At 39.7% G+C, this 27576-nt stretch overlaps 1 protein-coding gene across 1 annotated transcript; it reads left to right on the top strand.

The window, feature by feature from the left end:
• The first annotated feature begins 83 nt into the window (after positions 1-83).
• Positions 84-27555, top strand: LOC128512352 (leucine-rich repeat-containing protein 75A-like). Its single transcript, XM_053485585.1, has 5 exons — positions 84-681; positions 2053-2346; positions 4881-5009; positions 10232-10344; positions 26514-27555. The coding sequence occupies exons 2-5, from the start codon at positions 2116-2118 to the stop codon at positions 26986-26988; spliced, it is 948 nt and encodes a 315-aa protein (XP_053341560.1). The 5' UTR covers positions 84-681; positions 2053-2115; the 3' UTR covers positions 26989-27555.
• The last annotated feature ends 21 nt before the right edge of the window (positions 27556-27576 follow it).

Genomic DNA, 27576 nt, shown 5'->3' with positions numbered 1-27576 from the left:
GCACGCGCTCAGTTTGTGAGCGAGGCGCGTGCAGCTCGGTGTGAGGGGGTTAACTGAGATGACAGGGAGAGAGTTACCGAGAAAGCGCGAGACACAGAACACCAGCTGCGCGCGCTCTCGGCGTTGAACCGTGTATCAGATGTAAACAGCACCGAAACGCTCGCGGAGCTGCTCGCTTTTCAGCGTGTGTGTGAACTCGGACGCCTGCGGGAAAAGGCGTGTTTTATTTCTGTCGGAAATGAATTCTTCTCCTGTTGTTGTTGTTGTTGTTGTTGTTTGGAAGTAAAAGTTGCTGTTTGGCTGCGAGCTCCGCCGCCGGGGCGCGCGCGTGAAGATCACGTTACACATCAGGATTTCTGCCTTGGCTTTAATTCTCACACAACTCGTCCTTACCGAAAACTGACTCGTTTAAGGGAAGTAACAGATAAACTGAACTGAAATCTGTTTGGACTCATCGCTCACATCCAGGGTCCAGTGTTGTTGTTGTTGTTGTTGTTTTACTTGTTTGTTTTTTTTGGCTCTTCTTTAACAACTCAGCATATAAAAACCTTCCGGAATAAAGACTTTCATCGTCATTATCAAACCTCAGTATTTGAATGGAATTGACAATTAAAGGACACCTGTACATCCCTGTACATCTGCGAACAGCCACGACGCTTCGACTAATCGGAAGAGAATCGGGTTCGTTTTTCGATTTTTTTTTTTTACAAATGCTCGTTTAACTGAGTCAAACGAATCGACTCTTCTGAAACCACTTTTTTTTAAGTTGAACTAACCACTGATTTTGACACTTTATTTTAATGATTCCATTCGACTCTTTTGAAGTGTGTAGATTCGACTCATATGAAACGACTCCTCTATGTTAGTATTGTGCACCGATTCATTTGAATGAATGAGTAGATTTTAATTAGACAATTCGTTTTACGTGACTCTTTTAAGCGAGTACATTCTTTTAAAATATACTCATTTTCAGCGAGTAAAGCAAATCGGTGATGTTGACAGTTTTTTCGGAAACTGATTTAGAAACTTTCTTATGATTTCATTTGACTCTTCTGAAACGATTCTTTTCAGTACGTGTGTGGAATCAACTTAATTGAAGACTCCTCTGAGTGTTTTCCTGTCTAAGATTATTTTGAAAGAATGAGTAGCTTTGATTAGTCGATTAGTTTCACACAATTATTCTGTACAGTTATTCGACTCGAAAAACGACTGATTTGAATTGATTCTTTTTAAGGCTGCGTTTTGTGAGTAAAGCGAATCAGTTCTTTTTACCTACTGATTCGTCTACTTTTTGTAAATGAGTATAACCAAAAAATGTTTTTAAACAACTTTTTATAACTTAGTAAAGTGAATATATTTCTATTATTTAATCTGTTTAATATGTTTAAATCAGTCATTTTAATGAGCAGATCAAATGACCTCTTTTAAAATATAATCTTTTTAAGGAGTAGAGCAAATTGATTATAATAAGCTCTTACAAAAATTATTTTACTCTTTTGAAATTATTGTTTCCAGTACGTGGGTGGTTTAGACTCATTTGAAACGACTCTTCTAAGTTATTAGAACTACAGTTTTAAAGAAGTAGTTTTGATTAGTTGATTAGTTTTACACGACTCTATTAAGCGAGTACAACTATTCGACTCTAAAATAAAACTTTCTAAAGGGTCCTTTTGACTCCTTCATTAAGGAGAGCAAATCGAGTTAAACAAATAAGCTCCTTTTTTAAAACTTCTCTTTTTGAATGAGTTTAATGAATCTATTTACATTTTTTTTAAATGAAGTGAATCTACAGTATTATGTTTAAATCACTGTTTTTAAGTGACCTGAGCGAAATTATTCTTTTAAAATTGACTCACTTTAAGTGAGTACAGCAAATCGATTCTTTTCAAACGCATCTTTTAAGTTGGTAGAGTTCTTTTTAAACTACTTTTTACACTTTTAATGGCATTTTATTTACCACATTGTGAATTGCAATTGCATTTCTAGCTAGCTTTTTTTTTTTTTCACTTACACATTCAGTACAAGTCAATCCCAACTGATTTGTCTTAACAGTAGTTTAATCAGCAAAAGGACTCGTGATGTGTATAACTACACCTGAGAATTCAGCACTGCAGGATGGGGGCTAGGCAGTCCAAAGGCCACGAGGCGGGCTCCGGATCGCTCCAGGGGGTTTGGAGACGAGCTCAGGCCTCTGTCCTGCTCCGTGCATCCTCCAGTGTGCGGCCAGAGAGTCCGGGGGTGTCTGCGCCATACCGCCGCCGCGTTGGAATGATTCAGGACGTGCTGCTAAAGGCGAAGGAGGGGAGACAGGAGGAGGCTAGCGAACTGCTGAAAAGTCTGAGACAGGTAAAATAATCGGAGTTTCTGTAAGTATCAGTTTGCTTAAAAGTGACGAAGGACCTTTCTTTCTATTTAAAGGTTCATACGTTATGTAGTTTCCTAATCTTATATTTTGTTTATTCTAGGCTTAGGAAATATTAACAATAATTTGAAACATTTATTTATGTTCGGTTTTATATTATGCTGTTAAAAGTAAACCCTTTTTTTTTTTTTTTTTTCCATGCCCGAGCCATAAGAATCATTTAAAACAACCTCAGCATCTGGCTCCTTTAGGTTTTTAAGCACACAACACTCTCTCAAGCACATACACACACATGCAGAGGATCTTGTAAAGTGAAGATGATGACACTTCACCCCCCTTCCCACAATATATTTTAGAAACATTATACCTAAGAGAAAAGACCATGAATATTTCATATGTCTATACGTTCATTAGTGTGTTCACGGGCAATGCAGGAGACCACCTGCCTATACAGATCCATCTCCTTTCTCTCTCTCTTTTCAAAACTGAACCTACTCTCTCTCTAAATCCAGTGCTGCCACTCACTGTGAGAACTAAGATGGGCATTTCATCATGTCACAAGCAGTCAGCAGATCTGTGGTTATGTATTCCCATCTCATGAGTGCACGCTAGGTTTTCAATCAAATGCAATAGTCTTTCGTAATGCTAATAACAAGCTTGAGGTGCTTCTGGAAGACCTTGTCTATCCTATTCTCTCTCACTCTGTCTCTCTCTGGTCATTAAAGTCTGTATAAATCACACTTAAGGCACACTCAGGGTCGAAATCTCTCTTTCTCGCGCTCTCTCTGTCTTCCTGTCTCTCTCTCTCTCTCTCTCTCTCTCATATGCACACACCCACACATTTGCTGCCATACCTTTCATTTCTGCAATGCAAATCAATACAGAACCCACATTCAACCCCGTCTTTCTGAGCGTCTCATACAGTCACCAAAACAAAAGTCTATTTTTCCCCAGAGGCAAACAGAGGCGTTGAGGAATAAAAGTGAAGCATCGATAATGTAAATGACTTGACCTTACAACAGCAAAATATAAAAGCACGGTTTAACTAAAACCTTTGAGGGTCTTGTCGGTTAAAATAATTTAATCACTGGAGGAGTTTAACTGAAAAAAAACAACAACCGATAAACGTCATAATGTGGCAAATTATTATTTATAAGTTGTCTATAGAAAGCTTTTAATTTAAAAAAGAACTTTTAACTCGTGCATATTTGTGCGACAGCAGAAATACAACACATGCATAAAGAGCCGGTTGCATCGCTACTTTCTGTCGTGCAATCAGTGAACTGAAAGCATCAGCTACAGAAAACAGTGGCTGCCATTAGTGAAGTAAATGTGTTTTGGAGAATGTTGAAGCCCGGAAAAAGTGTATTTAGGCCACGTTCACACGGCTCAAATCAGATTATTTAAAAAAAATATGTGACTCCGATCTGTAGCGTTACAATATGCTTCTCCCACAGCAGTTTCCCCAGCGTTCATGGACTTCTATGATAAGGTGCGCCTGAGCTACTGAAATGAAACTGAAACTGGTGGAGGGAAGAGCCTGACCATGCTGTAAATTGCAGTGTATTTTTTTGTGATTTAGTGTAAAACTCAACCCAGAACTGATTGATACTTAACTGCACATTTAAAGCACCACAAACAAAACCGCAGGCTGATTTATCTTTTGTGACTAAACCGTCAGAGGTACAGTTAAAGCATTTTGCATAATCGCACATAATTTCGGCATGCAGGTTTTTTAAGACCCCTGGGACTCAAAAAAAAAAGCATTTTGCAGTATGCCTCACATATTTGCAAATCTTTGTTTTTCTTGAAGTTGCCAGAGTGGATTTATCTCATTTTGCAGTGCAACCCTTGTTAACTGCATCATCCAGTAGATTATTGAGGAACCGGGAATCAGGTTCCCTATCCTAGGAACCCCATGAGAAAGAAACTTTGACTGGGACACAAGTTTATTGTAGGGCACATTAATCATTACAGAGTATCTTCACAGTGTTGGAATGTACTGTACATGGGGAAAATCTAAAGGGCTTAAAAATAATATCAACCTATTTAGAATGACAAAGGATTTTTTTTTAAAAATGCTCATCTTTATATTTGGTATGCAATCATGGGGTAGCACGCTCACTATCCCTGATTAGCTTTATAGAGTTATTAATGCAGAAAGTGCAGGAAGAAGAAACCGCAGACATGATAGTTAATGTTGCCAGTGTTGGGGTTTTTATACCAATTTGCAAAATTACTCCGAGAATGTCAGGATATGGCTTTGTAGCATGCAATCAATTATAAAATCTATTTCCAAGTGTGTGATTGGTTAAGGGGTTTTTAGTCTGGTTTTAATTCTTAATAAAGTGTAAAAGTGTGAAATGAGTTTTAGGGGAACGCTGCACCTGGAGGTCAGGGGTCATCTCAAGATGAATCTGTCTTACTGAATAATGAGACTTACCACGTGTTTCACTGGAAGTACGTTGATATACACGGCATGTAAATGATGTGTGTGTGTGTGTGTGTGTGTGTGTAGGATTTGGGTATGGAGTCGACGTCACTGGATGATGTGTTGTACCGGTACGCCAGCTTCCGCAATATGGTGGACCCCATCACTCACGACCTCATCATCAGCCTCGCCCGCTATGTCCACTGTCCAAAAACGGTGGGTTCAACCACACACACACACACACGTGCACAAGTATATAATACATGCGTATAACAATACATAATACATACACACACATGAACACACCACGCACACATAGATGCATGGACACACACGTGCAAACATACATGCATGCACGCACAAACACGCACACGTGTAGCCATGCTCATATGTCCATGCATGCACACACACACCAATGTGTGCAGACACACACTTACACACGCACACACACACAGAAGCAAAGAGGCACACATTCACACGCACACAAACAAACACACACATGCGCACATAACCATGCATGCATACACAAGCACACACACACATGCTCACACATACACGCATACTGTACACACGAACATGTTTTTTCCTTTATTTTGTCTTTACTTTGTTGTTTCCTTTGATCTGTCTTTCCTTCTGCCTTTTAACTTCTTCGGTGCTTCCTGCTTTTTTCCCGAACCCTTCGTTCCTGCCATTTCTCCTTTCATCCATCCCTCCTTTATTTTATCAATCCTTTCTTCTATCATCCCTTTCTTCATGCAATAAGGGAGGAAAGAAGGAGTGAAACAGCTGAAAGAGTTACAGAATAAAAGAGTGAATAAATAAATGAATGAATGAATGAATGAATGGACGAATTAAAGAGTAACGAGTAAATAAAAGCATGAAAGGAAGGGAGGAATGAAAGAAACGTGTCCCGAGCGATCGAAGGAATGAAAGAAGGGAAGGCATAAAAGGAACGAGCGATGAGTGAATAAACGGACGGAAGAAAGAAAGAAAGGAATGGATCGAATGAGTAATAAAAAAAGAATTGAAAGAATGAGCGACAGGAAGGAAGAATGAAAAAGATAAAACGACAGACATGAATTAATAATGAATGAATTAATGAATAAACGGAGGGGAGGGGCGAAAGAAAAGAAAGCGGGAAGAAACGTAGGGAAGGAAGGAAGCGAAGAAGGAGGAGTGAAGCTGTAGACATGGAGGATGAAGAACTCATCCTTTCTTTCTTTCCTTCTTGTTCATTAATTGATGTTTTTGTTAAACACTCAGACGTGTAGAGAAGCCTTAACAGCAACTCCTTCTGTGTATCGGCTACTTTACAGCTGAATCCAGGATGAAAAGTGTGTGTGTGTGTGTGTGTGTGTGTGTGTGTGTGCAGAGTTTCCTCATCGCTGCGCCAGTCTCAGGTTATTATAGAGAGGATACACAGTGATATAGGGCTCCATCACTCCAGCCTTATAGACAAACACTGGCTCTCTCTATATATAGCATCGTCAGCTTGGGGAACACACACTCGCGCACACACCCAGACACACACACACACACACACATAACACAGTCTTTTATTCTGCATAGGTTGTGAAGTTAATGGGGAAGCTGCAGGTCTTTCCATATTTATATTCACTTTATGAGCATTAATCATCATTTGTGTGTGTGTGTGTGTGTCAGAGTGTGTGTGTGTGTGTGTGAGTGTGTGTGCATGTTTAATCAGCGTTTTTGATGTTGCCTGAGCTCTATTGTGTCCAGTCAGTGTGTTTGTGTCGTTTGGCCGAGCTCCTCTTGAATGGGGGTACAGGAAGGGAAGAGAGGATGAAAGAGAAATTCTCTAGTGAGGCATTAGCACAGAGCCTGTTGAGCTTACACACACACACACACACACACACACACCCCAGCAGCAAGACCCCTGTTACTTCAAAATGAGTCACTCATCATAGTTCTGCATGGCTAGACTTCTAAGTTTTTGTTACAGTTAATGAACCACACACACACACACACACACACACACACACACACACACACACACGCACAGAAGGACGGAAAGCTGTCGGATGCAGAGACAGAGTAATGGAGACGAGGAGGTAATTTGAGTCTGATCATTTGTCACAGCGTGTGGGTGTGTTTGTGTGTCTGTGTATCTGTGTGTGTGTGTGCACGCTGTAAGTGTGTGTGTGTGTGTTTATGGATGCACACTGTAAGTGCAAGTGTGTGTGTTTGCGTGCACGTTCTTAGGAAGGAATAAGAAGAACAAAGTGAACAGGAAAAATAGGGTGATGAGGGAAATGTGAGACTTGATCTACATGAAACAAAACTCTAAGCGCGTGCACACACACACACACACACACACACACGAACATGCGCATACACACACACGCATTATCTGTAGCCGTTTTTTTTTTCTTCAAAGCACTTGGAGTGAAAACAGACATGAAAAAAAGGGGGTTTCTGATTGATTAAAAAAAAAATCCATCTTTGATTGACTCAAAATTTTATTTTAAAATTAAAGGTCATCTATTATGCTAAAATTTCTTTTAGTCATTTTTAGATATTTAGATGTGTGTGTGTGTGTGTGTGTGTGTGTGTGTGTGTGTGTGAACAAGAAAGTGAGGGAAAAAACAGTTCCTGCTTTATGTTTTTTCTTCATTGTTGTATTGCTCGGAGGCTTAAACAAGACAATTATATTTCCTCCCCTAATGTGACATCATATAAGAAGATATATGATGTGGCTCAGCAGTAGCTCATAAACATTATCTCAGAAACGGCACAATTGGAGTTTTAGGGATTAAAAAATGCATTATCTGAGCATTCATGCACATACACAACACACACTTTGTTTGGGGGAGCTCTGAGACTTGTCTTAACTTGTTACAGATATACAAGGGTCAGTCAAAAATTATCCGCACTCTGGCTGTAGAATTTGTTTTAATTGAATTTTAGAAAAGACGAATACGTTATTTTTTGGCATAATCTCCTCGCTTTTCAATACACTTTGTCTATTTGTTAATAAGCTTTTGTATCCCCTCATTAAGAAATGTTTTAGGCTGCTTTCAGGGGAGCAAACAGGTAAACGTCATAAGGAGTGAGATTAGGGCTACTGGGAGGGCGCTTTAACACCTCAAAACGAAGTTTTGTGTCGACAGTGTGGGCAGAAGTGTGTTAGATCATGACGCTAGTCCTCTGCTATCTTTAAACTTTAATCAGAAGTTCAGGCTTCAGCTCTTCAATAATCATCTCACTGTAACAAGCACTGTGGATTGTTGAACCTTTTTCCTGATAATGATCCAATACTGACCCTTGAGAATCTCAGAAAACTGTAAGCATCAATTTTCCAGCTGAATTTTTCTCGGCCAGCGATTTCCGTTTCCATTCCATACTATGCTGTTTACTCTCAGGCTCAATTTTGTTTACAGATATCCAAACGCTTCTGTATATGCTCTTCTGTGAGTTGTTCCGTGAGCACCAGGTACACCTTCAGACCACAAAAAAAACTAATCACTGCACGCTGCTCTTGTTTCGTGCAAATCAGAAGTGTGGCGTCTTGTGTCATACTTTACATCATACATACAAACCGCAATTACAAATGAATTGATGTAACACGTTCTCGCTTGCACCGCAGCGGCTGGGGAAACAATAGCCTTTCACGGACAATGCTAATAAGATAACAGAAGCTTTATAACTAGAGTGCGGATCATTTTTGACTGACCCTCGTTGTAGAATACATGACCTTTAAATAATGTCTCGTGTTTGACATTGTTATGCAGGAAAAATTTCAGGGAATCAGTAACCATGGCACGACTGTCGATAATGTTTTATAAACTCACATCAAAAGGATGTGACAGAAACACCTGGTCGATGGGAAAGGTCAGAGGAGAATGGCCAGACTGGTTTGAGCTGAGAGAAAAGCTGTGGGAACGACTTCATTCACAAGTAATTGCACCACAAGTCTCAGTTTGGCTTGAACGCACCTTGTATGTTAGCAGAAAGTCACACGGGGTTCTGCTTCTATCAACTTCAACTTGGTTAAGCAGGAGGTCCCAGGTTCAAAAACCATCAACACAAAGTTAAGCAAGGCTCTTACCCCTCAGCTGCTCAGGGCCTGTATTCACAAAGCTTTCTCAGCCTAAAAGTCATTCTTAGAATTAAGCCATTTCCTCTTAAATTTAGGACTAAATCTTAGTAAAGATAAAAATGATTCACGACACATCTTAGGCCTAAAAACAGCTCCTAAGATAGAAATTGTCAAAAGTAAAGAGGAGGACTTTAAAGAGGCTGAAGAGGACAAAATGGCAGAAAGAAGAAATATTCTCCAAACACTGAATACAAAGCTAAAAGTAAACACTGTTCTTCTGTCCAGTTTGGTTTTCTTGTTGTTTTACTTCCTTCCATCTCTCTTGGATTGTTGGCTCCATACCATCCAAAAGTGCACCTTAAATAGTCCTGTCCTGCAATCATGTAAATTGGTTAAAGGTGAGACATTTTGCTCCATCAATCTGAAATGGATTACAAGTAATAAAATACAGGTAATGAAATCAGTTTGGTAAATAAATGTAAGAACTTAAATATAGTAACTACTGTGTGGAAATCAGTGGCTTCAAGAGTAGACACATTTTTAACATTTGGCTGTTTTAATGAACTAGCAACGAGGTCAAAAACACCTCCACATTAAGATAAAGGTTTTTGTACTTTCCTTACTCAGAGTTGCTCTGAGAAGTTTCCTAAATCACTTTTAGTCTAGGACTCCCAGCTAGGACTTTTTAAGCTAAGATAGGAGCTCCCTTGGAGAATTCTAAGACGCTTTGTGAATACAGGCCCAGATGTATAACGAGATCAAATGTAAGTTGCTCTGGATAAGGGCGTCTGCCAAATGCTTTAAATGTACGCTAGGATCTAACCGAAGCTGTGTCTTTTGAATCACATACTCAGTCCTGAGTTTGCTTTCCTTTCAAACAGGACGTCGTTTATCTCTGGAGGCTCAAATACTGCCTACCTCGGGATCCGCCTCCAGCTTGGCAAGCATCTATGATCAGTCTCTGCCATCCATGATGTAATGTACAGTTTTACTGGCAAGTGATCCAAGGTCACAAATGTATATCTGGGACTCTGGAACGCGACTCCATTTTTGATTACCTGTAGCGACAGGCGAGAGCCATAAAGCCCGTGATTTGGCAGACAGACACCCCACGGCGCCCCTGGACCATAGAGAACTCCTGCTGGGCAGCTTCATGTGGGTGGGTGGATGGATGGAAGGATGGGAGGGGTGGAAGGAGCAGGAGGGGGGGGGGATTGTAGAAGAGCTTGAGCTAAAGTGATTAGAGCGAGTACACTTGTTGGGAAAGAGGCTCTGGAGGCTCAGTTTGAACAGATTAATATCCAAGCGCTCTGCGGATAAATAGTCAGCTATTTTTAAAACATCACCTGTCTTCTCTCTCTCTCTCTCTCTCTCTCAGGAGGGTGAGTCTCTGAGCGCCATGGAGAAGGTGTGTCGCCAGCTGACGTATCACCTAAGTCCTCATCCGCGCTGGAGGCGCCAGGGCCTTCTAAAAGGAAAACCCCAGGCTAGGTGAGCTCCTCGCCAAGCTGTTCAGTCAAATAAGATCCCTAGAGATTTCCTTTCCTTTCCTACCATTATAATTACATCTACACTCTTCTACATAACAAGCACCAATGCATGGAGCTATCCTGCTTTTTATTATTGACTGGCAAATTTGTCCATGAACAAAAGTTGTTAATAGACAGACATACAGACAGAGTACTTTTTTTTAATGCCAAAGATAAATTATAATGTTACAACAGCTAGTTTATGAAACAAACAATGTGTGGATGAATATTGCATGAAAAAGAATTACAATCTTAATGAAAAAAAGGGTAGAAAGAAACTTACACAACACAATACCTAGAGGTCTATGATAAACTGTACATAGTGCAGTTGATATTGTGCGTATGCTGTGCCAAATAAATGTTGAAACTACTGCATGAGGTGTTTAAAAGTGGGCATTTCATACTTTAGCTCTAGGTTTGATCCTACTCTTGGGTCAGTGTGGGTTTCTTCCTTAGTCTCTGGTTTCCTCCTACCTAAAATACCTAGTCGTGTGCGTGGTGTTTGAATGCTCTCCGGTGGGAAAACATGCAGATTAGGCTAATTGGTGTTCACAAAAAATTGCCCGTAGTGTTTGTCTGCCCTGGAATACAATTCTTATGATTGGTACCTGTCCAGGGTGTATCCCGCATTGCCCAAAGTTTCCTGGGATAGGGTCCAGGCCCCCCAGGAAAGCGATGAACAAATGACATTAATAAATAATCCCCTATAAATGTTATAAATGTGGGGGGTGTATATGTGTGTTTGGTAAAGCTGTCCAATTATTTTAATTATCATTGCAGTTAAATCCATCTTTTGTGGATCGATTCGATCCATTGAATTGATGGGCCAGTTTTGGTTAAAAAATTTATTCATACTTTTAAAATTATTTAGGTAAATTTGCACTGCTAGAGTGTCCAACATTGACAATTTCATTAAACTTATGCAAAGTCTTTATAAAATACTTACATTATCGCCTCATCAATAGGTTTTCTCTGGTCATTGGCATCTTGGCAGCTGACTCGACCTAAACCCTGGTTTATCCACAAATGGGCAAATGTTTAAACACGCCTACTTACATCACTCCTACTTATCAAAAGCAAGCTAGTTTAGCTTTAACTTAGCTAAAATTATAACGTGTCTAAACTAACTTAAACTACAACATTTACAGTTAGTGGTTAGCTCAAAGGGTTAGCTAAAGCCATAATCAGCCATACTCTTAATTATGCATACTTTTATGGCTGTAAGTCATTTTAAATAGAGAGTTATGAACATAAATGGGAAATCTAGCTATGGGGATTAAATGTATTTATTTATTTATTTCTATTATTTGTTTGTTGGGTAACAGGCTGGAAACGTTTATTTCTGATGTAAATTTGAACATTGTAACATGGGGGTCTACGGGGATTGATTAACTTTTGGAGTCAGCCACGGTGATGTAGTGGTTAGCACTGTCACCTTGCACCTTCAGGGTCCGGGTTCGATTCCCATCTCTGTGTGCATGGAGTTTGCATGTTCTCCCTGTGCTTGGTAGGTTTCCCCCAGGTACTCTGGTTTCCTCCCACAGTCCAAAGACATGCAGATTAGGCTAATTGGTGTTCCCTAATTGCCCATAGTGTGTGAATGAGTGTATGTGTGTGTGCCCTGTGATGGATTGGCACACTGTCCAGGGTGTACCCCGCCTTGTGTCCTGAGTCTCCTGGAATGGGGTCCAGGCCCCCCGCAACCCTGAATACAGGATCAAGTGGTATAGACGATGTCTATAGTGAGTGAGTGAGTGGACTCAGCCCCCAGTGGTCATTCAAGGAACTACAGGTTCCGCAGTATGTTAAGTTTATTACTTTATTTTAGTAGTTCTTACTAAACCTATAAGAAATATAAGTAAGACAAAGCAGAAAACTATTTAACATTATTTTAACAATATTGAATTGAATCTAAATTTAATTGTACAACAGTGCTGAAAGACAAACTGTTGTTTTTCCACCTAAGCCAGATTGCTAGTACTACTGGTACTTTATGAGAGAAATAACAGCTCCTCAGCTTGCCTGCACAGGAAGTAAAACAACGTTTGCACTAGGTGATGTCATTCCCAAGAAATTCTTGAACATTTTTTAGTGACAGAAGTAGCAAAAATGAAACTATCCAAGTATTTGCACAGAAGAGAGAAAGTCTGTTGTCCAACTGAGAAATGCTCGAAATGCATTTTAATAATTTTGAAAACGCCTAAATCATTGAATTCAAATAGAGGAAAATGAATTGAATTAATTTAATAATAATTTACAACTATTACTTTTTAGTCCAACTTTGTTTCAGTCACCCAAAAGATTGAAGCTTCTAATGGAAAGTCAAGTCACGTAGGCTTTTATTGTCATTTCAACCCCGTACAGTTCAGGACCCAGGACCAAGGTGCGACTGTACATACAACATACATTTATAAATCTACTGTAACTAGCTGAGACACATTATTGCTGACTAAGACAACAAATGAACATTATAAATAAATAAAAAACTATCTAGGAACTATACAAAAGACAACAAAAAAAAGAAGAACATAACATGCATGTGCCAAACAAGAGTGAAAAGAAAGTCAGAGGAACAGAAAGACAGACAGACAGACAGACAGACAGACAGACAGACACACACACAGACACACAGACAGACACACACACAGACACACAGACAGACACACAGACAGACACACAGACAGACACACAGACACACACACAGACACACACACAGACACACACACAGACAGACACACAGACAGACACACAGACAGACACACAGACAGACACACAGACACACAGACACACACACAGACAGACACACAGAAAGACACACAGACAGACACACAGACACACACACACACACACACACAGACACACAGACAGACAGACAGACACACAGACAGACACACAGACACACAGACACACACACAGACACACACACAGACAGACACACAGAAAGACACACAGACACACAGACAGACACACAGACAGACACACAGACAGACACACAGACAGACACACAGACAGACACACAGACACACAGACACACACAGACAGACACACAGACAGACACACAGACACACAGACACACAGACAGACACACAGACAGACACACAGACAGACAGACAGACACACAGACAGACAGACAGACAGACAGACAGGAAAAGACGCAATATGTCTGCAGATCATTTCCTATTTTGAATAACTTATTAATCCCACCAAAAAAGATCGTTCTTTTTAATGATTGGACTGACCTATTTTTATGGTTTGTGTGTGTGTATGTGTGGTTGTGTGTGTGTGTGTGTGTGTGTGTGTGTGTGTGTGTGTGTGTGTGTGTGGTGTTTGGTCTCTAAGCTTAGCTTGTCCCCTAGGATTAGGACCTTTCTAGCTCTGGAACATTCTTCCCATTCTTAAAGATTTCACTTACTCACACACACACACACACACACACACACACACACACACACACACACACACACACACACACACACACACCACATCTTTCTCTGTCTTTTAATATGTACAGATTGCTACAATGACTTCTACTGCGTGTTCAATTGGGATTTAAACCTTCATACGCTTTTGGATTTTTATTAGATATTAATGAAAAAATTATAAAAGAAAAAAATAAAAACACTCATATACATAATACAATTTGCTTGAGATTTAAGTAAAATTGTTACAGTTGCTAGGCAACCAGGAAGATGGCAACCAGATATAAACTAACTTTTTCAGGACTAACTCCCATCTTCTTATTAACCCTTTGATGTAAGGCACAATGACAGAGAAAGACAAAACAGTTATCAGTTTAGCAGAAAACAACAGAATCACATTAGCAGAAAACCAAACGGCTGCTGCGTTTTCCACCAAACTGAGACATATCCATAAATGTCGGCTCTTAATACCAAGAACACTAGAGGAGTCAACCATTTCTGAATTACATTGTCAGTGTGATTTGACACCGTGTGTGTGTGTGTGTGTGTGTGTGTGTGTGTGAGTGTGTGTAAAATAGTTGTTCAAATGATAATCATAATTAGAAGGAGGAAATTTATTCTTCGTTATACCTGCAAATGAAGAATGGCTGAACAATTAATAACATCTTAATTGAGACCATGATTTGTGGCTTCCTCAGTTAATTAAAAGTAATAGAGATTGTCAGGCTCTGCTAACGGTAGTTAATTGGCGAACATTACATATTGGTGTTCGCTGACGGTTCCGTTTATTTTCCGATTATATTTTAATTTGCTGTCTAATATAATTCATTTTTGGTATTTTCACACACACGTAGTGTGACGTTGGGGGCTTGGTGGGGTCAGTGGTTAGCACTGCTGTCTCTCACCTCTAGGGTTGGTGGTTTGAATCTCGCCTCCACTTTGTGTCCGTGGAGTTTTCATGTTCTCCCTGGTTTGGGTTGCATCAAAGCAATATGGAAAATGAAGGAGTGTGAACTGGTGAACAAGTCAAGTCAAGTAGAAAGTAGTTATAAGAACTCTCCTGTGCTTCATCAACACAAAGGTGTTTCCACCTGCAGAACTACTGTTTTTTTTTGTGTGTGTTTTTTCTGCACCACTCTACAGATGCTGAGATCACATTTTCTGATGTGAAATTAAGTGTAGCTCTTGAATATGTATAAGTATGCACCATGATATACCGCGCACACCGTGCTCGATCAGATCGGGATCTGGGAGTTTGGAGGCCGGGTCAGCAGTTTTGGCTCTTTGCCTGCGTGCTGGAAATGCTAATGTGCTTCCCAAATGTGTCTCCGTATGACTCACATGTTAATGACTTAAATTCTTTTGATGTACGGAATATATTTGACACAGGGCTTCCGGCCGTAAGGATTAAATATGATGTTCTGCTGATAATAAACCGAGAATTTCAGATACATCATGTGTGCGTCCCGGTTTTGGGGGCCAAGTGTATCAATGCACAGCGAAGAAATCAAGCATTTCTATTGTTTCCTTTAATTAATTTGAAACTTAACCACCAGCAAACTGGTGACAGGAGCACAGGCACCCAGGTCTCACCAAATTTCAGCAATTTCAGGTTCTGTAGCTCTTCTGTTGGATCAGACTACATGGGGAACCCATTTCTCCGCACGTGCATGAAGGAGCCTTGGTTGCCCATGAACTTGTTTACCCTGTTGTGTATACATGCAGTATATAAACACGTATACACAACAGGATAAACAAGTGGATGAAGGTCTTGTTAACAACTGTTGTGAACAAGACCTCGTAAGGCTATTATGCTATTTTATACTCTCACCCACTCATCTTCTATACCGCTTTATCCTGGGTCGCGGGTGGCCTGGAGCCTATCCCAGGAGACTCAGGGCACGAGGTGGGGTACACCCTGGACAGGGTGCCAATCCATCGCAGGGCACACAAATGCTATTTTATAGTTTTGGAAAAAAATCCAGGAATGTTCCAAATGTAAATAAATTCTAGTTTCTTTATCAGTTTGAAACAATGGTGTAACTTTTATACTGTATATATAAAACAATCCCAGGGAAAAGACAGACTTTCATAACGTTCATTAACAAAGCAGAACATAATCTGGACTTTGAGTATGGCACGCATTTAGAAATATGTTTTTCTATGTAGAAAACACTGCGTCTAAATATAGAAGTTGAGAGACGGAAAAACAGCAACCCAGTGTCAGTGTCCATGTGAAACCTTCCCTAACCTAAACAGACACTTATAAAACAGTGAGTCCTCGCTCGGAAAGCGCTGGTGTCAAGAGCCGAGCATTGAAAAAACCAATTAAGCTGAGTACCAGTGACAATTAAGGAGCGTAATCACATTTCCTGTGAGAAAGCGTTCCATTTCATTGTGAGCCAGTTTTCCTGTCACATGGCCTCGGACCTCTCAGCATGCTTCTGGCACAGGGAGAGTCCCTGTTAGCACAGTGACCCTGCTCATTATAGGGTAGTTAGAACACACACACACAGAGAGAGAGAGAGAGAGAGAGAGAGAGAGAGAGCTTTGTGGGTGGGAAGCAGAGAAACTGAGAAACAAACAGAAACCTGGAGAGGAGTCAGATTGCAAGAATCAGAAAGAAAAACACTGAGATAGTAAGAGGTTGAGAGACCAGAAAAAGTTGTTTAGAAAAAAAGACAAGTAGAGAATGAGAGAAAGAAAGGGCAGTTACGTGAGGGGGTTTGTACAGAGAGAGAGTAGAGCGAGAGCGAACCAGTGAGAGATGATGATGAGAAAGCAGGAATGCCCTTGGGTACCATTTGTACGGTCGTTTCAAATTGAAGTGATAAAAAAAAACGTATCACTGAAGGAACCAACTGATGGACAATTTACTCCCCAGAATCTATGCACTGTTATTAAAATGCCCACGGCTAGCTTAGTTCGAGACGTACATTAAGTTCAAGTATGAAGCAATATATTACAATCTGTAAAAGAAAATTATAACCGGAAAGAAATAAAAACGGATGGAAAAAACAATATTGCAACAAGTTAGCTCAATGGTACTCCGAGGGAAAATTATACAGCTTGTGCCTTGCTGTTTATTTGTTTATTTTTTTTGTAAATGAAAAAAATCAAAAATAGTTGCACATGGGAAATTTTGCCGCGTAAAACAGGTTTAGATCTCATGATGAGTTAAGACACACTCATGAGCAGTTGACTGACGTTCTGGCAGTATCAATAATTTTTTATTCGAACCTCAGCATGTGTGCAAAGATGCCACCAATAGGAAGGAGGTATAGGATTAATGCCAACTACAAATTCTATTTACTTTCACTTAGAGTATATAATCTTACCGTCTGACCCATCTGACATGCCTAGCACCCTTGTGTGGTGAGTTGCAAAGCAACCCGAACAGAAAACGATCATTATTACCTTGTTTTGTTTTGTTTGCTTTGTATAGTCCAGTAATGCATTGTGAAGTGAAGAACCCTAGGTAGGGCACTTGGAGGAGGGGGAACGCCCACATCAGTCATTTGTATGCTACAGGTTGTTTAGAGCTGAAATTATAGAAAGCCGTAGTTTTTTGAAAGTGCCTTTCAATATTTTCTAAGGAAAACCAATAAACATTTTTGTACTATTTTTTTGCTGAATGAAAAAGCAAATCACCATGGCAACAGGTGGACAACGTGATAAACATTATATTTAGTGGCAGGTAATTGTGAGTAAAATACAGTAGCTGAAGGTCACATGTTGCAGGCTTCACGTTTTTATTATACAAGGCATAAGCACATATCTTTTACATTTGTATGTTTAGCTCTGCAACTAAAAAATTACAAAACACCTGCTGCAGCTTTGTAAAATGCGGTGGAAGTGGGTGACCCTTCCACCCCTTTCTACAATGGACCCCAGCCTAGCATGTCTCTGACCGATTGAATCCCATCATCTTTAAGGTTGCATCAAAGGAATCAAGGAGAAAAGAGGCAAGGATGCAAAGCTGCTTTATATGTGACAGACTTTTTATTGGAGCGTGACATGAAAATGTGCCATATACCATCCAATATTCAAATAAACATAATGATAAATGCAAACATTTGGACGAGAAAGTATGTTAGAATCGTGTATACAATAGATTATAGCACTAACGTTTAAGCAAGTAATTATTAAATAACAAAATATTTCCTTGTAGGAAAACACTGAATGTCAAATTGGCGTCAGGTTTTTCTGCTCAAAAGTTAATTATTATTACTTATTAAAAAGCCGTCCCATAACGCTTTATTCCTCTTATGCCAAAGTAAGATTTTTTTTATGAATTCGAAATAGCACATTGTATATTTGATCCATTTCACATTATGCTAATGTTACTTTTGTTTTTTGGGGCGGGGGGTGGATAATGGTGCATGAGCGGGGGGGGGCGGGGAATAATGGTGCATGAGGGGGGGGCGGTGTCCAATTTCTTCCCACCACATTAAGGCTACTATTAACACTCAGTCGGGAGGGCTGAAGACTAACACGTGACGCTAGCTGACTGCATCTTTTCAAACTGCTTGCTCATGCACCGTTATTCACCATTATCCAGCACTATCCACTACGTGAGATTGGCTGTAGAGCTCTCCCCTCTGAGTGGGCTCGGCCAGGCAGCTCTCTCTAGGCCTCCAGCTACAAGAGGTTACAGCATCACCCGGGAATCGAACTCGCGACCTCTGGACTATAGGGCGAGCACTTTACCACTGCGCCACAGTGAGACACAACAGCTAGATTTAGGCTATATCACACATATATGTGTGATGCGGTCTTAGGCACAAGGGTGCGGCCCTAGTGCTGAAGGCATTACATTCTACCTTGAATGTAATATTGCTTTTATACAATAGCAATTAGAAAAATATTTCTAATATTGAAAATAGAAAAAGTTTTGATTTTTTTTTCCTTTGTTAGATGTAAATGATTCAAAAACAAATTTAAATATTACACAAAAATATCCTGAGCAAATAAAAATGCAGTTTTTAAAATGATGGTTTCATTTAATAACGAAAAAAAAGCCTATGTAAAAAGTAATTGTCCCCGAAATCTAATATGTACTGTTACTGGTTATGCCAAATTATTTATTTATAATTTTTAATTTTAATTATGGAAGAATTTTGATTCTTCATTGCAGAATTTTTAATTCAACCACATTGGATGGTTTTCAAGCAGGAACGACCTTTTTAAGGTCATGACATAGGATCTCAATTGGATTTAGGTCTGGACTTTGACTAGACCACTTAACTTTACTTAGACAACCTAATGGCTGTAAAAAAGCTTTTACAGCCATTACCAGGTGGACCTGCTGGTGTGTTTCAGATCATTGTCCTGCTGCTCCAAGTGCGCTTGAGCTTAAGGTCACAAACTGATGGCCGGACATTCTCCTTCTGGATATTCTGGTAGAGTGCAGAACTCAAGGTTCAGTCAATTATGGCAAATCGTCCCGGTCCTGAAGCTGGAGAGAAGCCCCAGACCCAACAGACTGTTGTTTTTTTATTAAATGCCCTGTTCGTTTTTAGATTATCAGCTCGGTTAACGTCCGTCTTAAATCCTAAATAGCGTTAAATAGAATGTAGGGTGTAGAATCATTTGATCCACAAATGGGATTTGGGATTCAGCCTTGTGTTAGAAGCTTGTTAGAAGCTAGTTTAAATAAAACAACACAGAGACATTGAATGACTTAGAAGCAGTTACTACATAGACAAAGTGTTGTTTAAGATGACATAACATTATCAGATGTGTTTTCTTGCTGAAAGTGCGTCCTTGAATGGTTTTGAATGTGGGTTTTGGTAGGCAGCTGCTCTCCCCTCAATATGGCAGACCGTACCAACCTACTTTCACCAATGTTGTGATCGAACTTAATGTAATTACCAATTAGTGGGCCTGTGATGTGGAGTGATACATGAAGTTAAACATCCAGGTGCTGTTACTGTCCCTAATCACGGCTCGGGAAATCCTCCCATCCACTCGGTCAGAACTAACTGTTGTATAAACAGCTTTAAAGCACCAATATGGCACTGGAGGATCACAGCAAACATCACTACAGTATGTCATCAATCATATCTCTTTATGTTCCATATCTACTGTACAGGTCCCTGAGTTGTTACTATAGAAACGATTTCCTATTAGAGTGATTTGTAGCCTTGACTTGCAGCCAGGACTATTGAAAATTCTTCTGACCAATGACGAGTGACTTTGACACCATTCAGTGGTAAAGCATTTGTTATATCCTGTTCAGCGTAACACTTCAGTGCACAAGAACAGGTAATTTACTGCAAATTTGTTTGTCCTCGATTTCTCATGTCCTTTTGAGGAGAAACAGCAAGGAAAGAAAACAAGGAGGGACAAATTGAAAGAAATGATAAAGCACCTGTACCATGATCAGCTTATTGAATCATTATATTTATTACAGTTGCAGGAACTTGAAAAAAGGGGGCAAAGTCATGAAAAAAATCAGCGGAAAGAACTGCCTGCATAATTGTCCGTAACAGTCTATACATTTCTGAATTGTTTCTAAATGAAAGTGTTTTGTTCAATGCAGTTCAATAAGTCTATACTACATATATGCTACACAGTTAACAATAAGTAAATTGATCATATAAATGAGGGAGAATTAAGAAAAGCTTGAAGATGACTATCTGCTTTAGTTTAAAGAATAAAAAAGTGAACATTAAGATAATGTTACTGTATATACAGTACGCTGCCTGGCTAAAAAAAACTTGCACGCTCTAAAATTGTATTGGCTTCCCCTTTGCTTTGATAACGACCATGGCATTGCTTTGATAAGCCTATGTGCAATGTCGCAACATTTATTTTTGTCTAGAGTTGCATTCATTTCTCTCCGTGATCTTGTAGCTCTTGAGTCTGAAGTCTTCATCGTCACAGCACATCACAAAGATTCCCAATAGGGTTGAGTTCTGAGAGTTCTCACAAAGAATCCTGTCATCGTCATCTTGAAATTTAAACATGCCATAAGAGAAGAAAAAGTCCATTGATGGAAAACCTGGTCATTCAGTACATTCAGGTCATCAGCTGGCCTGATTTTTTGGACACATGGATGCACCCATCACTCTGGAACAGGGTAAATCTGGACCACATGACCTTTGTCCGGTGCTCCACAGTCCATTCTTAATGCTCCATAGCAAATTGAAGCATTGTGGTTTTCTTAAGGCTACACAGCTGTTTAGTCCCAATTTCTTTCATTATATTAAACATAGCTGTGATCGTGTTGTTTTTTATGATTTGATTTCTCTTAGTGTTTAAGTGATCTCCCATGATACTAATTCAGGATGTTTTTTCAACCACATTTCGTTAAATATGATGGTTCACCACTATCCTTCCAGGCTTTGTTTAATGCGTTAACAAATTTAATCGTTTCAACATTCTCCTTAGTTGTTTTCTTTGCTTGACGGAGGCCAATAATATGACCGTTTTCAAACAGAGGAACATCTCTGCTCCGACCACAGGATACATCTTCTGACATGCTTGTTTAAGAAACAAGAACACTACCACTCACAGCATCAGTTAGGGTTAAATAACTTGTTGCCAGCTGAACCATATTAATCATTGCAGTAATAATCCAATGGATTGGAAATAATCCTCTTAGATTATTTTAATTGAACTCATTTCTACCTCACTACTGTTAGTAATAGTACTTCCTAAAAGCATAGTTAGCAAAACACTAAAGTGTAGCAATATCAAGAGATTTGCATATTCAGCTATTCTTATTATGCAATTACCTCTTGCCTAATCAATTGACATGAACCCACTGAACCTCGAATGTAATATGCATACATAAGAGGCTTCCTTTTGTTACTGTACTGTTATAGTTAATCAGATGGACATGCCCTAATACTCGACATCAGGAAAGCAGGAAAAGTACCCCCGAGCCATTGTTTATTAATATAAAATGTGCATATTTAATAGAAGAAAACAGCAGGACCTAGTATGTTTGGGCTGCGATGTAGAACATGACAGGTTGTTAACCTTATTTTCGTCTGTCATGAACGATCCTTCGGTCTGGTTTAAATGGCACAGTAACATTCTTATTTAATGTGTGCTTCGCATTTCCATCTGTCAGCCTCGTCCTCCTTCCCCCAACCCTCACTGAGTCACTGTGATTTACTGGCTCCCTTGCAGCATACTGATAACTTTTCTGCCTAATGGCTGAGATGGCAGAGCCTATAGATCTGAGCCACGGTGGTCGAAGCTGTCCATTATTGGGAAAGCCTCGCTAATTGTGTTAGTATTGAACAGTGAGCTGACAACTTGCCCTTTTAACAATGGCTTTTCACTTGCTTCAGTGTTCATCCCGTGCATGCCTTTCAGGCTTTTTGTTTATGTAGAGTGTGTGCTAGTGTGGCGGTCTGCTTGTGGCTTTGTATAAATAGGGTCTGGAGTCCAGTGGTGTCTTTTAACTGTGAATTTAATAACTAAGTGACCTAAACAGGACATAACAGAACTCTAGGTTCTGCTTTAATTTCCACCAAGTCATTTTCCCACTGAAAGATAACTAGGATGGTCAAAGTAAGAGCAACTTGTTTTATGTTGATATTTAAGATTATTACTTGGGAGAGATGCACAAATTATGATATTTTGGTCTGATATTGAAGGTAAAATAATAATTAGGCCATTAGCTGACATCACTGTTTTTTTTTTTCATTTGTTCTTTTTCTCTTGTGTCAACAATGGATCCCCTCTGAAGATACTAAGCTGTGGAAATGAAATACTAAGTTGTGACTAGGACTTACTGTACTAAGGTGTGGGAAGGAGATACTTTGTTGTGGCCACGACTTACTAAGGTGTGGGAATGAGATACTTTGTTGTGGCTACGACTTAATAAGGTGTGGGAATGAGATACTTTGTTGTGGCCACGACTTACTAAATTGTGGGAATGAGATACTATGTTGAGACCATGACTTATTAAGGTGTGGGAATGAGATACTACATTGGGGCCACGACTTACTAAGGTGTGGAAATTAGATACTATGTTGTGACCATGACTTACTAAGGTTGAGATACTAAGTTGGGGCCATGACTTACTAAGGTGTGGGAACAAAATAGTGTAATGTGTGGTCATGAGAGACTTTGTTGTGGCCACGACTTAATAAGGTGTGTGAATGAGATACTATGTTGTGGCCACGACTTACTAAAGTGTGGGAATGAGATACTTTGTTGTGACCAGGACTTACTAAAGTGTGGGAATGAGATACTTTGTTGTGGCCACGACTTACTAAGGTGTGTGAATGAGATACTATGTTGTGGCCACGACTTACTAAAGTGTGGGAATGAGATACTTTGTTGTGACCAGGACTTACTAAGGTGTGGGAATGAGATACTTTGTTGTGGCCAGGACTTACTAAGGTGTGGAAATGAGATACTTTGTTGTGGCCACGACATAAGAACGTGTGTTAGTGAGATCATTGATGTCCCAGATGTGACATGATGATTGTTGTGCTACATGTCAGTGAGTACATAAAGTTAATCATTTATCTATACTAACAGAGTATCATATCATATTGTATCATAACCACATAACTAAATGCTATGAGGTTATTCAGTTGTGACCAAAACATAATATTTTATGGCCATGCATTATACTATTTTGTTCTCACCCCACAGTGTAGTGTCTTGTTCTCACACCTTAGCTAGCCGTGGCCACAGAATTTCTTGTCACCACTGGGACTTTGTACGTAGCAGAGAAACAAAGACATTATTATAAAAACTCAAACTTTTCTAGTGTTTTAAAACAATCACACTTCTTATCTTTAATTGAGCAAATTTATTCATACAAATATTTGAAACAACCTTCTGTCACACAATGAATTTGTATTTGTGAACTGTCTTAAAAGCTTTTTCAGTCTCCAATGCAAAAAAATAAATCAGCCATAGATAAAATACACTTGCAAAAGCAATTAGAGAAACAAAATAATAAATTCTTGCTTGTAGCATCTTGCACATAATATGTCACTGAAGCATATATTACAAACTGTATATCTCTGGGGCTGTAGAATACTCCCACATGGCTGATTTTTTCTTTGACTTGAAAACACATTGCGAAGGTACAGAATGTACAGTTGTGGTATTAAAAAAATATATATATTTAGACCATTTAGCATTTGTAAGTTTACCTAAATAAATTAAATTTTGATTCGATTCTGAATAAAAGTTGAATCGAGCGATGAAAGATTGATTAAATAGCTTAATCACACTTTTATTTTATTACAGAGTTAATAATGGGGTTATGTAAAAAAAGGCATTTTTTAAATATTCAAACAGTAGCGAATTTGTAGCTATCCACGAGTGTCCATCTTCCTATCGATGGCTTTTACACAGGCTTTGTAGCAGCGCTCGTTGTGTTTAATAGCAACAACGTGAAATCGCCCACTAGGGGCGCTGTTGGATGGGGTGCTGGAGAGGGAGCATCCTTGCCTGTGGTATGGTGGGTAATCATAGTGTTGATCCCAGGCCTGAATGCAAAAAGAAGGGTTTCATCAGCAACGGCATCTGTAAAGCAAGAAAAAGAAACCGAAAAAAAAACACATTCTGCATGTCTTTAAACTGTTGGAGGAATGCGGATGAAACCCTCCAAGCACAGGGAAAAACATGCAAACTCCACACACACCGACGGGAATCGAAACCTGACCCTGGAGGGGCGAGGCCACTGGGATACCCATTACGCCGCCGTGCCACCCCCCAAAAAAGTATAATTTTGGTAAACTCTGATATTAAATGGAAATTTTTATGGGATCAATAATTCTGGTATTGATGGAGAAGAGAAAGTAAAAGCACTAAAAGCACAAGAAATGAACAACAGTGCAAAACCTAGCCTGTCCGATACTGTCACTCATTTTCTCTCTCTCTCTCTCTCTCTCTCTCTCTTTCTCTCTCTCTCTTTCTCTCTCTCTTCCCTCCATCAAACTGGTCCAGTCTGTCCTGTTAATACATGCAGTTTAGAAGAGGACAGAAATCAAACAGCACAGTGCTTCCTGATCATGACTCATCAAATAGAAGCACGCACTTTGTTGTTTACACTCAGAGGAACAGACTATTTGTGCAGGCGTGTACGTTTCCCTTGAGGGAGAACTACGCTCGTGTGTGTATGTGTGTACGTGTGTGCGTATGGACGCGAAACGAGTTGAGTTTGTGCCTGTGTTATTCTCTATGGGTTCCAACATGTACATGTAGAAAGACAGAGGTTTAGCTGTGTAGGAGAGGAAAATGTGTGTGTGTGTGTGTGTGTGTGTGTGATATTACTTGGTTATATTGTGTGGGAAGCTGTCAATTAATTCAATATTGGGTTTTGAAATTTCTCTCGCTCTCTCAAAACTCGAACACACACACACACACACACACACACACACACACATGCACGCACATTTGAATGCCCTGTATATTAAACATATTCATCATTTTTATACAAAGTGTGTCTTCCTCACCAGGCATCAGAGTACATACTTTTCTCTTATTCTGTCCCTTTTTATTCTTTTATCTCCTAACACTCTTGTTTCATTCTCATCCATCTTTATTTAATTTATGTTGAAATTCCACAAGAGCACACTGTAAAATTAAACATGTTTTTAAAAATTGTTAAAGATTATATGTTCATAGTCTTGAGTCTTTTAAGTTAAATAAAAAAACATTTTATTGTTATTACAATGTTAAACAGTCATCAGTTCAACTTTACCTTACTTATACTGTAATTAGACAATAAAATCTCAATTATTTAGAATACTATGATTAATATTTTATTTTAGTAATTGAATTTAAAAAGTGATAAGCACATATTCTAGATTCATTACACATAAAGTAAGATAATTTTTTCTTTTGTTTGTTTTAATTTCAATAATTACGGCATGAGGAAAACTGCACACCTAAAAATCGACACCTAGGAGGGTAAGCCACAGAAGGTGCTGTATCAAAGCATACAGTATTCATGAAAAGTTGACGGTAAGGGAAACGTGTGGTAAAAGGTACACAAGCAGCAGGGATGATAAAAAGATTGTCAAGCTGGAGGCTGGTGTCAGTGCATCAAGAGCCACCATGCACAGACATCCCAAGGAAATGGGCTACACCTGTTGCATCCCTAGTATCAAGCCACTCTTGAACCATAGACAGTCAAGGTTCTAGAGTCTGGAGGAAGAGAGCAGAGGCACAGAATCCTGCTTGAAGTTTCCATAGGCAGTAATGATCTGGGCCGCCATATCATCTGCTGGTGTTGGTCCACTGTATTTTAAGTCCAAAGTCAATTCAGCTTCCAAGAGATTTTAGGGCACTACCTTTTTTTAGATTTTAGGGTACCACTAACTCATTTTCCTATCATGATATTACTGTGGTTGACTGGCTTTCCAACTCGCCTGACCAGAACCAAAAAGGGGAATCAATGGTATACTGTCAAGAGGAAGATGAGAAAGAACTGACCGATTTTAAAACACCTTAAACATTTCCCAAACTGATCAATAACAAACTACAAATACTTTTGGAATTAGATAGTAGACCTGACCATTTATTTGCCACACATCTTTCACAGTCTTATTTACACAGAGGCAATTTAGAGTACCGAGATAGTCATTCATGTATTTGCGGGATGTAGGAAACCAAAATTTCGTTCTACCGTGATGGTACAAACAACAGAAACAGATTAAATGCATGTTATTTACAATGTACCCCTTTAATGGAACCATTTATTCTCTCTCTCTCTCTCTCTCAGTCTGAAGGCGGTTCTCTCCGTGTCGCCGGATGGCACCGTGGATTTAGCCGGCCTCCCACTTTCACGCCGTGACGCGGAACGCCTAGTGCTGCATCTTCAGCGCAACTCTGCCCGTATTCGTAGCATCGAGCTGGGTTTCACAGAGCTCACAGACGATACGCTGATGATGCTGCTGCCCACGTTGTCCGCTCTGCCTGCTCTCGAGAGCCTCGCACTCAACGGCAACCGGCTGACCCGAGGCGTCCTGCGTCAGCTCACCGACGCTCTCAAGGAGCCGAGAAGCTTCCCTGCTCTGGTGTGGATCGACCTCGGTAACAACGTGGACATCTTCTCTTTGCCTCAGGCGTTTCTTCTTAGCCTGCGCAAGCGCTGTCCCAAGCAGGGTAACTTACCCACCATACAGGAACAGCCAGAACAGGGGGGTGGGGCGTGCGCGGTTGCAGGTTTGGAAGAAGTTGGGGAAGATCCAGACTGATTAATCATGGTGGTTGGTGGAAAATAATGAACTATTAAGTTGTTGAGGATGTTACTACAAATTTGTGTTTGAGGGCGGAGTCATTTTATAAAATTTATTTCATTTCAGCAGGAATGAATTGATGAAGAATGTATGCATGACTTGTGTCCTTACTTGTGTCAGACAGGTCCATTGTCAATAGACTTCGTGGGCTGACACCAATCCTAGTTTTCGTCCAATGACAAAGGCTCTTGTCTCTTGCGATTTTTGTAAGATATACTGTACTGTATATTGAGATCAACAGGTTTAGGAGATATAAATGTGTTCCTGTATAATGAGCGTCAGAACTCGATGGAAAAATTAGGTGCCTGATGACTGAAGACTGTCCTGCATCACCCCATAAATCCAGGCATGCACTGTGCAAATCTAGGCTGTTTTTTCCTAATCTGATTTGTCATTCTTCTTAATTGGGCCAGATCTTTAGCTGCACTGGTGGATACACAGTGTACTTGGGGTAGAATTAATGGATGAAAAACATAATAACTGCTTAGATGCATCATGATATTCCTTATACTATTGTACCATAATGCGAATATATTTAGTTATATA

Source organism: Clarias gariepinus, chromosome 24 (assembly GCF_024256425.1).
Source record: "Clarias gariepinus isolate MV-2021 ecotype Netherlands chromosome 24, CGAR_prim_01v2, whole genome shotgun sequence".
Taxonomy (NCBI): domain Eukaryota; kingdom Metazoa; phylum Chordata; class Actinopteri; order Siluriformes; family Clariidae; genus Clarias; species Clarias gariepinus.
The sequence above is the reverse complement of the archived record's forward strand: the minus strand, read 5'-3'. Positions and strand labels throughout refer to the sequence as shown.